Below are 12,157 nucleotides of genomic sequence, written 5' to 3'. Positions count from 1 at the left end.
AGGTTTTGTCAAGAGCCCTATGGGTCATGATATGGCATAGGGTGCCATTTGGGACACACCCCCAGGTAATGAAAGATATGTAAGAGCTGGGACTTTAACAAGAGGTAGGTAGGTAACCCTTTCTCATCGCCCACCCGGGCTGCCATCCTTCCCTTTGGCCATGGCCTGCTGCCCGCCCACACACCCACCCACCCTCCCACGCTCTCATCACTGCTTACCTTTCCATCATATCGCTTCACCTGGAACTGATCCAGGCCCAGGTCTGTGTGAGAGAGAGAGGTATGGAGAGAGAGAGAGAGAGAGGTATGGAGAGAGAGAGAGAGAGAGAGGTATGGAGAGAGAGAGAGAGAGAGGTATGGAGAGAGAGAGAGAGACAGGAGAAAAGAGGGAGAAAAAAATTCACTGTTAATGTTTATAAAATTACAAATAGATCGAGACAGAGATCTAGTTCCGACTACATTACATAAGCATCTACAAACGAGTCCGTCCGCCGAGCAGAGCATAGTGTATATGTACAGTAGGACCTAGGTCCCAAACGGCACCCTATTCACTAAAATAGGCCAAAGGGCTCTGGTCAAAAGCACTATGTAGGGAATAGGCTGTCATTTGGGATACATTGACTTCAGTGGCCATTTAAAATGTATTTCTAGAGTGACGTGACACTGATTAATAACCACCAATAACCACCCAGTTTCCAGAAAGCTCTCAAATACACCAATCAGCATTGATTCATCTGTTCATTAAATCAGCAGATAGAGTTGATTTGGAAAAATAAGATGTATTTAACATGTTACTGGATGCAGATGCTGCTGGGTATTTTTTTTGGCCAGAATTTGTAAACAAGTGTTTTAATTAATACTTTTAAGTCCTCTGAGAATACAATGTTAATCTTGATGTATGATTTTACACAAATAAATGATATTCTATTTAACTCGTGACATTGTCATGCAATGCTAGAAGACGTGGCTTCTAGCACACATTCAGTAGGAGACCCCAAGGCCAGATGAAACCGCCCGCACCATCCTGGGTATAAACCGCCCGCGCCATCCTGGGTTGAAACCGCCCGCGCCATCCTGGGTTGAAACCGCCCGCGCCATCCTGGGTTTAAACCGCCCGCGCCATCCTGGGTATAAACCGCCCGCGCCATCCTGGGTATAAACCGCCCGCGCCATCCTGGGTTGAAACCGCCCGCGCCATCCTGGGTTGAAACCGCCCGCGCCATCCTGGGTTGAAACCGCCCGCGCCATCCTGGGTTGAAACCGCCCGCGCCATCCTGGGTTGAAACCGCCCGCGCCATCCTGGGTTGAAACCGCCCGCGCCATCCTGGGTTGAAACCGCCCGCGCCATCCTGGGTTGAAACCGCCCGCGCCATCCTGGGTTTAAACCGCCCGCACCATCCTGGGTTTAAACCGCACTTTAAGCACATCCTTAAAGACAGAGGACTCTGGGAGTTTGCAATTGAGATTCTCCCTAGATTGATGAATTAGTGAGGTGTGGTCTGTCACACGAAATCAATGTGATTATGCTACAACAGTACTATACTGGAACACAATGAATAATGGACCGGACAGAATGACTGACTGTCAGCTGGATCAATGAATAATGGAACGGACAGAATGACTGACTGTCAGCTGGATCAATGAATAATGGAGCGGACAGAATGACTGACTGTCAGCTGGATCAATGAATAATGGAACGGACAGAATGACTGACTGTCAGCTGGATCATCTTCTCCTTCCTGTCCATCTCTCCTCCATAGAGTCTCACTCACTCCTACCCCTGTCCATCTCTCCTCCAGAGTCGCACTCACTCCTACCCCTGTCCATCTCTCCTCCATAGAGTCTCACTCACTCCTCACTCACTCCTACCCCTGTCCATCTCTCCTCCATAGAGTCTCACTCACTCCTACCCCTGTCCATCTCTCCTCCAGAGTCTCACTCACTCCTACCCCTGTCCATCTCTCCTCCATAGTCTCACTCCTACCCCTGTCCATCTCTCCTCCATAAAGAGAGCTCTGAGGGGACTCTTCTCCAGGTTTGTCTCTCTGTAGGTGAGGGCTTTGTGGTGGAATGTGTGAGCATCGCTTCCTTTTAGGAAGCTGTTGAATTGAACAGGTTTTTCCTGGATGTAGATAACTAGTGGGTATGAGTCCTCACTCCTACCCCTGTCCATCTTCTTCCTGGATGTAGATAACTAGTGGGTATGAGTCCTAAATCTGCCCTGCATTGTTTGGAGTTGTACACAAAGTATATTTTGGGGGTTTTGTCCCATTTTGGTGAATTCTTAGTTGGTGAGCGGACCCCAGACCTCACAACCATAAAGGGCAATGACTTCTATAACTGTATTTTGTCCCGTTTTGGTGAATTCTTTGTTGGTGAGCGTGTAGCGGTACTTATTAGAGAGGGGGAAGATAAAGATTTTGTTCGGGCGCCAGGCAGGTAGTAACCATGCCGAAAGGAAAAGAGTAGAATAGAGAGAGTACCACTACCAGACCCACACACATCAGCAGAAGAGACTGCCTAGAGTGTAGCCTGTTTACCAGATAGCCAGTGGAGAGAAAAGAGAATACAGACACTATAAACCCACAGCACAGGGGTAACCCCAACAAGAATACATCATACAATAATAATAATGGCAGAGCAATTGAACAGCAACTTCATAGAAGCAATTTACAAGAAAGAGAGAGGAGGATTTGCAGGAGGATCAACAGAGGATTTGCAGTAATCTGTATTACCTTCCAGTGGAGGAGTGCAGAGGGTATGAATGTGTGTGTGGGGGGGGGGGGGGGGGGGGTTCATAGACACAAGGCCTTAAAAATGTCCACAATCTTCTCGGCCACATGTCGTTAGTACACCCCGCCTCAATACAGTTCAACTGACAACATACAACTTACAAGCAACCTCCTTTTTAAACTAAAATGTCCACCCAAATACTTCTGGCAGGACAATAATAGTCCAGCTCTAAATGAACATCAACGGGAAGTGTATTTGCAAAATAGAAAGTCTGCTGCAGTGTAAAGCACTGGAACGATAGAGGAAAGAGATTTTGCCACAAGCGGTCCCCAGACCTTTTTTGGAACACCAATATTTGTGTCCTACTGAGTCTCCCCCTCCCAATCTCGCTGCGCCCCCCTCCCACTCTCGCTGCGCCCCCCTCCCCCTCCCGCTGCGCCCCCCTCCCCCTCCCGCTGCGCCCCTAAACGAAACGTATTCGGTATGTTGAATTGTATGTTCCTTTTGATGGCATAGAAGACCCTTCTTGCCTCGTCTCTCAGCTCGTTCACAGCTTTGTGGAAGTTACCTGTGGCGCTGATGTATAGTGTCTAGATAGAATTTGTATTTGTTGTCTTGGCTACTTGACATTTTTTGGAACACCATTATTTTTGTCTTACTGAGATTCACTGTCAGGGCCCCCTCTCGCCACGCGCCCCTCCCTCCCTCCCTCCCTCTCTCTCTCGCCACACGCCCCTCCCTCTCGCCACGCGCCCCTCCCTCCCTCTCTCTCTCTCGCCACGCGCCCCTCCCTCCCTCTCTCCCTCTCTCGCCACGCGCCCCTCCCTCCCTCTCTCCCTCTCTCGCCACGCGCCCCTCCCTCTCCCTCTCTCGCCACGCGCCCCTCCCTCTCCCTCTCTCGCCACGCGCCCCTCCCTCTCCCTCTCTCGCCACGCGCCCCTCCCTCTCCCTCTCTCGCCACGCGCCCCTCCCTCTCCCTCTCTCGCCACGCGCCCCTCCCTCTCCCTCTCTCGCCACGCGCCCCTCCCTCTCCCTCTCTCGCCACGCGCCCCTCCCTCTCCCTCTCTCGCCACGCGCCCCTCCCTCTCCCTCTCTCGCCACGCGCCCCTCCCTCTCCCTCTCGCCACGCGCCCCTCCCTCTCCCTCTCTCGCCACGCGCCCCCTCCCTCTCCCTCTCTCGCCACGCGCCCCTCCCTCTCCCTCTCTCGCCACGCGCCCCTCCCTCTCCCTCTCTCGCCACGCGCCCCTCCCTCTCCCTCTCTCGCCACGCGCCCCTCCCTCCCCCTCTCGCCACGCGCCCCTCCCTCCCCCTCTCGCCACGCGCCCCTCCCTCCCCCTCTCGCCACGCGCCCCTCCCTCCCTCTCGCCACGCGCCCCTCCCTCCCTCTCGCCACGCGCCCCTCCCTCGCCACGCGCCCCTCCCTCCCTCTCTCTCGCCACGCGCCCCTCCCTCACGACGCTCCCCTCCCTCCCTCTCTCTCTCGCCACGCACCTCTCGCCACGCGCCCCTCCCTCTCTCGCCACGCGCCCCTCCCTCTCTCGCCACGCGCCCCTCCCTCTCTCGCCGCGAATTTTAACAAAAATATGTTTTTAAGAGCTCAGTGCTAATATTAATCTTAACCTAGGACATTACATATCACATCATTTCTGAGCTCAGTTGATTTTCCTAGGGATAATTTATAAATTAACAAATAAAAAACGGTAGAAAATTGAAGCCGAACTCGACTGACCCACCTTCTCTTCTGAATTCTAATTTAAAACCTTTCAAAAAAAGGAAACTAGTTATTTATTAAGATCCCGTCTCAGTCCAGTGGAACTATTTCAAACAGACTACATAATTAGCAGAGGAGGCTGATGGGAGGAGCTATAAGAGGACGGGCTCAGCTTACTGGCTATAATTAATAGAATGGAGTCCAGTGGTTTCCATTGGTTGGACAGCGTTCCATTGATTCTAAGCCAATCCAAAGTGTAAGAAAGAGTTTAAGGAAGCATTTATCCAGGGGCTAGAGAAACCAGTCAGCCAGAACACAACAAAGGACAGTCTATTTACCAGGGGGCAGTCAGTCAGTCAACATTGCATAAAATATACAGTCAGTCAGCCAGCCAGAGTGGTATTAGGCTATATACCAACAGTATATGCACTGTAATCTCTCCTCCTCCTCTCTCCTGTACTGCACTGTAGTGTCATTAGGTCTGACAGAGCCGGCGAGGTGCCGAGAGAGATGAGAGGTGTGGTAAATGTACTGTAATCTCTCCCGCTCTGCAATCTTTCTCTCCCTCTCTCTCTCTGCAATCTTTCTCTCCCTCTCTCTCTCTGCAATCTTTCTCTCCCTCTCTCTGCAATCTTTCTCTCCCTCTCTCTCTGCAATCTTTCGCTCTCTCTCTGCAATCTTTCGCTCTCTCTCTGCAATCTTTCGCTCTCTCTCTGCAATCTTTCGCTCTCTCTCTGCAATCTTTCGCTCTCTCTCTGCAATCTTTCGCTCTCTCTCTGCAATCTTTCGCTCTCTCTCTGCAATCTTTCGCTCTCTCTCTGCAATCTTTCTCTCTCTCTCTGCAATCTTTCTCTCTCTCTCTGCAATCTTTCTCTCTCTCTCTGCAATCTTTCTCTCTCTCTCTGCAATCTCTCTCTCTCTCTGCAATCTCTCTCTCTCTCTGCAATCTCTCTCTCTCTCTGCAATCTCTCTCTCTCTCTCTCTCTCTGCAATCTCTCTCTCTGCAATCTCTCTCTCTCTCTCTCTCTCTGCAATCTCTCTCTCTGCAATCTCTCTCTCTGCAATCTCTCTCTCTGCAATCTCTCTCTCTGCAATCTCTCTCTCTGCAATCTCTCTCTCTGCAATCTCTCTCTCTGCAATCTCTCTCTGCAATCTCTCTCCCTCGCTCTGCAATCTCTCTCCCTCGCTCTGCAATCTCTCTCCCTCGCTCTGCAATCTCTCTCCCTCGCTCTGCAATCTCTCTCCCTCGCTCTGCAATCTCTCTCCCTCGCTCTGCAATCTCTCTCCCTCGCTCTGCAATCTCTCTCCCTCGCTCTGCAATCTCTCTCCCTCGCTCTGCAATCTCTCCCCCTCGCTCTGCAATCTCTCCCCCTCGCTCTGCAATCTCTCCCTCGCTCTGCAATCTCTCTCCCTCTCTCTCGCTCTGCAATCTCTCTCCCTCTCTCTCGCTCTGCAATCTCTCTCCCTCTCTCTCGCTCTGCAATCTCTCTCCCTCTCTGCAATCTTTCTCTCCCTCTCTGCAATCTTTCTCTCCCTCTCTCTGCAATCTTTCTCTCCCTCTCTCTGCAATCTTTCTCTCCCTCTCTGCAATCTTTCTCTCCCTCTCTGCAATCTTTCTCTCCCTCTCTGCAATCTTTCTCTCTCTCTCTGCAATCTCTCTCCCTCTCTCGCTCTGCAATCTCTCTCCCTCTCTCGCTCTGCAATCTCTCTCCCTCTCTCGCTCTGCAATCTCTCTCTCTCTCTCGCTCTGCAATCTCTCTCCCTCTCTCGCTCTGCAATCTCTCTCCCTCTCTCTCGCTCTGCAATCTCTCTCCCTCTCTCTCGCTCTGCAATCTCTCTCCCTCTCTCTCGCTCTGCAATCTCTCTCCCTCTCTCTGCAATCTCTCTCCCTCTCTCTCGCTCTGCAATCTCTCTCCCTCTCTCTCGCTCTGCAATCTCTCTCCCTCTCTCTCGCTCTGCAATCTCTCTCCCTCTCTCTCGCTCTGCAATCTCTCTCCCTCTCTCTCGCTCTGCAATCTCTCTCCCTCTCTCCCTCTCTGCAATCTCTCTCAATCTCTCTCCCTCTCTGCAATCTCTCTCAATCTCTCTCCCTCTCTGCAATCTCTCTCCCTCTCTGCAATCTCTCTCCCTCTCTGCAATCTCTCTCTCTCTCTGCAATCTCTCTCCCTCTCTGCAATCTCTCTCCCTCTCTGCAATCTCTCTCCCTCTCTGCAATCTCTCTCCCTCTCTGCAATCTCTCTGCAATCTCTCTCCCTCTCTGCAATCTCTCTGCAATCTCTCTCCCTCTCTGCAATCTCTCTCCCTCTCTGCAATCTCTCTGCAATCTCTCTCCCTCTCTGCAATCTCTCTCCCTCTCTGCAATCTCTCTCCCTCTCTGCAATCTCTCTCCCTCTCTGCAATCTCTCTCCCTCTCTGCAATCTCTCTGCAATCTCTCTCCCTCTCTGCAATCTCTCTCCCTCTCTGCAATCTCTCTCCCTCTCTGCAATCTCTCTGCAATCTCTCTCCCTCTCTGCAATCTCTCTCCCTCTCTGCAATCTCTCTCCCTCTCTGCAATCTCTCTCCCTCTCTGCAATCTCTCTCCCTCTCTGCAATCTCTCTCCCTCTCTCTCCCTCTCTGCAATCTCTCTCAATCTCTCTCCCTCTGCAATCTCTCTCTCCCTCTGCAATCTCTCTCTCCCTCTGCAATCTCTCTCTCCCTCTGCAATCTCTCTCCCTCGCTCTGCAATCTCTCTCCCTCTCTCTCGCTCTGCAATCTTTCTCTCCCTCTCTGCAATCTTTCTCTCCCTCTCTCTGCAATCTCTCCCTCTCTCGCTCTGCAATCTCTCTCCCTCTCTCGCTCTGCAATCTCTCTCCCTCTCTCGCTCTGCAATCTCTCTCCCTCTCTCGCTCTGCAATCTCTCTCCCTCTCTAGCTCTGCAATCTCTCTCCCCCCCCCCTAGCTCTGCAATCTCTCTCCCCCCCCCCTAGCTCTGCAATCTCTCCCTCCCTCTCTCTCTGCAATCTCTCCCTCCCTCTCTCTCTGCAATCTCTCCCTCCCTCTCTCTCTGCAATCTCTCCCTCCCTCTCTCTCTGCAATCTCTCCCTCCCTCTCTCTCTGCAATCTCTCCCTCCCTCTCTCTCTGCAATCTCTCCCTCCCTCTCTCTCTGCAATCTCTCCCTCCCTCTCTCTCTGCAATCTCTCCCTCCCTCTCTCTCTGCAATCTCTCCCTCCCTCTCTCTCTGCAATCTCTCCCTCCCTCTCTCTCTGCAATCTCTCCCTCCCTCTCTCTCTGCAATCTCTCCCTCCCTCTCTCTCTGCAATCTCTCCCTCCCTCTCTCTCTGCAATCTCTCCCTCCCTCTCTCTCTGCAATCTTTCCCTCCCTCTCTCTCTGCAATCTTTCCCTCCCTCTCTCTCTGCAATCTTTCCCTCCCTCTCTCTCTGCAATCTTTCCCTCCCTCTCTCTCTGCAATCTTCCCTCCCTCTCTCTCTGCAATCTTTCCCTCCCTCTCTCTCTGCAATCTTTCCCTCCCTCTCTCTCTGCAATCTTTCCCTCCCTCTCTCTCTGCAATCTTTCCCTCCCTCTCTCTCTGCAATCTTTCCCTCCCTCTCTCTCTGCAATCTTTCCCTCCCTCTCTCTCTGCAATCTTTCCCTCCCTCTCTCTCTGCAATCTTTCCCTCCCTCTCTCTCTGCAATCTTTCCCTCCCTCTCTCTCTGCAATCTTTCCCTCCCTCTCTCTCTGCAATCTTTCCCTCCCTCTCTCTCTGCAATCTTTCCCTCCCTCTCTCTCTGCAATCTTTCCCTCCCTCTCTCTCTGCAATCTTTCCCTCCCTCTCTCTCTGCAATCTTTCCCTCCCTCTCTCTCTGCAATCTTTCCCTCCCTCTCTCTCTGCAATCTTTCCCTCCCTCTCTCTCTGCAATCTTTCCCTCCCTCTCTCTCTGCAATCTTTCCCTCCCTCTCTCTCTGCAATCTTTCCCTCCCTCTCTCTCTGCAATCTTTCCCTCCCTCTCTCTCTGCAATCTTTCCCTCCCTCTCTCTCTGCAATCTTTCCCTCCCTCTCTCTCTGCAATCTTTCCCTCCCTCTCTCTCTGCAATCTTTCCCTCCCTCTCTCTCTGCAATCTTTCCCTCCCTCTCTCTCTGCAATCTTTCCCTCCCTCTCTCTCTGCAATCTTTCCCTCCCTCTCTCTCTGCAATCTTTCCCTCCCTCTCTCTCTGCAATCTTTCCCTCCCTCTCTCTCTGCAATCTTCCCTCCCTCTCTCTCTGCAATCTTTCCCTCCCTCTCTCTCTGCAATCTTTCCCTCCCTCTCTCTCTGCAATCTTTCCCTCCCTCTCCTCTCTGCAATCTTTCCCTCCCTCCCTCTCTGCAATCTTTCCCTCCCTCCCTCTCTGCAATCTTTCCCTCCCTCCCTCTCTGCAATCTTTCCCTCCCTCCCTCTCTGCAATCTTTCCCTCCCTCCCTCTCTGCAATCTTTCCCTCCCTCCCTCTCTGCAATCTTTCCCTCCCTCCCTCTCTGCAATCTTTCCCTCCCTCCCTCTCTGCAATCTTTCCCTCCCTCCCTCTCTGCAATCTTTCCCTCCCTCCCTCTCTGCAATCTTTCCCTCCCTCCCTCTCTGCAATCTTTCCCTCCCTCCCTCTCTGCAATCTTTCCCTCCCTCCCTCTCTGCAATCTTTCCCTCCCTCCCTCTCTGCAATCTTTCCCTCCCTCCCTCTCTGCAATCTTTCCCTCCCTCCCTCTCTGCAATCTTTCCCTCCCTCCCTCTCTGCAATCTTTCCCTCCCTCCCTCTCTGCAATCTTTCCCTCCCTCCCTCTCTGCAATCTTTCCCTCCCTCCCTCTCTGCAATCTTTCCCTCCCTCCCTCTCTGCAATCTTTCCCTCCCTCCCTCTCTGCAATCTTTCCCTCCCTCCCTCTCTGCAATCTTTCCCTCCCTCCCTCTCTGCAATCTTTCCCTCCCTCCCTCTCTGCAATCTTTCCCTCCCTCCCTCTCTGCAATCTTTCCCTCCCTCCCTCTCTGCAATCTTTCCCTCCCTCCCTCTCTGCAATCTTTCCCTCCCTCCCTCTCTGCAATCTTTCCCTCCCTCCCTCTCTGCAATCTTTCCCTCCCTCCCTCTCTGCAATCTTTCCCTCCCTCCCTCTCTGCAATCTTTCCCTCCCTCCCTCTCTGCAATCTTTCCCTCCCTCCCTCTCTGCAATCTTTCCCTCCCTCCCTCTCTGCAATCTTTCCCTCCCTCCCTCTCTGCAATCTTTCCCTCCCTCCCTCTCTGCAATCTTTCCCTCCCTCCCTCTCTGCAATCTTTCCCTCCCTCTCTCTCTGCAATCTTTCCCTCCCTCTCTCTCTGCAATCTTTCCCTCCCTCTCTCTCTGCAATCTTTCCCTCCCTCTCTCTCTGCAATCTTTCCCTCCCTCTCTCTCTGCAATCTTTCCCTCCCTCTCTCTCTGCAATCTTTCCCTCCCTCTCTCTCTGCAATCTTTCCCTCCCTCTCTCTCTGCAATCTTTCCCTCCCTCTCTCTCTGCAATCTTTCCCTCCCTCTCTCTCTGCAATCTTTCCCTCCCTCTCTCTCTGCAATCTTTCCCTCCCTCTCTCTCTGCAATCTTTCCCTCCCTCTCTCTCTGCAATCTTTCCCTCCCTCTCTCTCTGCAATCTTTCCCTCCCTCTCTCTCTGCAATCTTTCTCTCTGCAATCTTTCTCTCCCTCTCTCTCTGCAATCTCTCTCCCTCTCTCTCTGCAATCTTTCTCTCCCTCTCTCTCTGCAATCTTTCTCTCCCTCTCTCTCTGCAATCTTTCTCTCCCTCTCTCTCTGCAATCTCTCTCTGCAATCTTTCTCTGCAATCTTTCTCTGCAATCTTTCTCTGCAATCTTTCTCTGCAATCTTTCTCTGCAATCTTTCTCTGCAATCTTTCTCTCGTAGAATCTGACTGTGGGTGGTGGTGAGAGAGAGCGAGCGAGCAAGAGCTGGAAGGAGAGATGAGTGGCCTGGCTGTGGGTCAAATGCACTACAAATCACTCTTTCCCCCTCTCCACTTCTCTCTCTCTAATACAGTGAAGCTCAGGTCAGCATTATTACTGTAATAACAGAATCAGAAAGAGGGGGAAGAATGGAAGTGAGAGGGACGCAATGGAAGGACCCTCCTAACCAGGCCCAGGCCTGTCTTCAAGAAAGATAGTAAACATTACCAGGTTAAAGAAAGCTAGTAAATACTACCAGGTTAAAGAAAGCTAGTAAATACTACCAGGTTAAAGAAAGCTAGTAAATACTAGCAGGTTAAAAGAAAGCTAGTAAATACTACCAGGTTACTTTTCATGCTTCCGATCACACTAAGTGGCAGGGCTGGATTAAGGAAGCAGCTAGCAGGCTAAAACTATCCAACACTGGAACTCTTCCAAGTCAAGGTAAGCTTTCGTTTGTATTAATTTATTGCCACCGGGACCCGCCGAAGTAACTGTTAAACTGCTTGCTGTACACTGTACTGCGTGACTGTAGTGGGTTTACTAACACGTTAATTCGAGTAGATTCCCCAGCAAGAAAACAAAACGGAACAAAAAGACGATATATTTATATTTCACCTCTATTTAACCAGGTAGGCCAGTTGAGAACAAGTTCTCATTTACAACTGCAACCTGGCCAAGATAAAGCAAAGCAGTGTGACAAGAACAACACAGATGAGTGCTAAGGTGTGACAAACCTAACTAAGACCATATTAGCCCTCTCACACACACAACTGGGGCTAGCCTGAGGTAACCTATAGAAGAAGTAAATAGACACCTGACTGGAGTCCCCACATCAGTTTCAGGGGAAACAATAGTTAGGTTTCTAAATACTGAGCCCCTAAAAAAAACTGAAACGTCCGCTTTCTGCCGACCCCGCCTGAGAGTGGCCTGTAGGTTAAAAACAGCTATGATTTCAACCACACAGCAGCTCTCTGCTCACTCAACAACATATCTGCTCTGTGGGAACACTAGACTAGGCATTCTGCAGCACTACAACAATGTGTCATGATTCATTCTAGTTCCATGATGGAGCTCAATAAAACAGACACACACACAGACGAGTGTTGCACAGTATACCAAAACATATGTACTTTTTCAATACGATAAAAAAAAATTACGGTTCAGAACTAGAATTGTTACTTTCGGTACTGCTGTCAAACGTGTCTCACGTCACAGACTTGATCTTCTGTCAATCAGTAGATCTATCAACACAGCCAACGTCCCCTTGTAGCCTGAGAGGTCCGAGCCTGGTCCACCCCCGGGTTTACTTACTCGTCGCTAGCTCTACCCTGTCCGGAGTCACCATTTACGCTGCACAGAAGTTACACACTTGAATAATGAAACACAGCATGTAAAAACGTTGAAACTGTTAATTACTGTTCGCAAAACAATGTCCATTACAGGCTACAACACTTTACAATGAAAGAAGATATCATCCAACTTTCCTACAACTGAAGCGAACATCAACTCACTACCATAGGACATTTTTTAGTGATACTTATTTTAACATAAGCATAAAATAACCATAATGCAAAATATTGCGGTCACCAAAAACTGTATCATCTAATTTAGTTGCCAGCCTCACGTCTGTCCCAGTCAAGAGCAAAACTCTCCAACTGACTGTGTTCCCACATATGCTGAGCACTTGTTGGCTGCTTTTCCTTCACTCTGTCATCCAACTCATCCCAAAACATCTCAATTGGGTTGAGGTCGGGTGATTGTGGAGGCCAGGTCATCTGC

General features: G+C 50.9%; 1 protein-coding gene across 2 annotated transcripts in view; it reads right to left on the bottom strand.

Annotated features, from left to right (window-relative positions):
• The window catches only part of micu1 (mitochondrial calcium uptake 1), a 113,051-nt gene that overhangs the window by 56,374 nt on the left and 44,520 nt on the right, over nt 1-12,157 (bottom strand). For both annotated transcript variants that reach the window (XM_038990998.1, XM_038990997.1), the window contains exon 5: nt 219-262. In XM_038990998.1, the coding sequence (XP_038846926.1) occupies nt 219-262 (44 nt within the window). The remainder of the gene's footprint in view (nt 1-218; nt 263-12,157) is intronic.

This window comes from Salvelinus namaycush, chromosome 4, assembly GCF_016432855.1.
Source record: "Salvelinus namaycush isolate Seneca chromosome 4, SaNama_1.0, whole genome shotgun sequence".
NCBI lineage: Eukaryota > Metazoa > Chordata > Actinopteri > Salmoniformes > Salmonidae > Salvelinus > Salvelinus namaycush.
The sequence above is the reverse complement of the archived record's forward strand: the minus strand, read 5'-3'. Positions and strand labels throughout refer to the sequence as shown.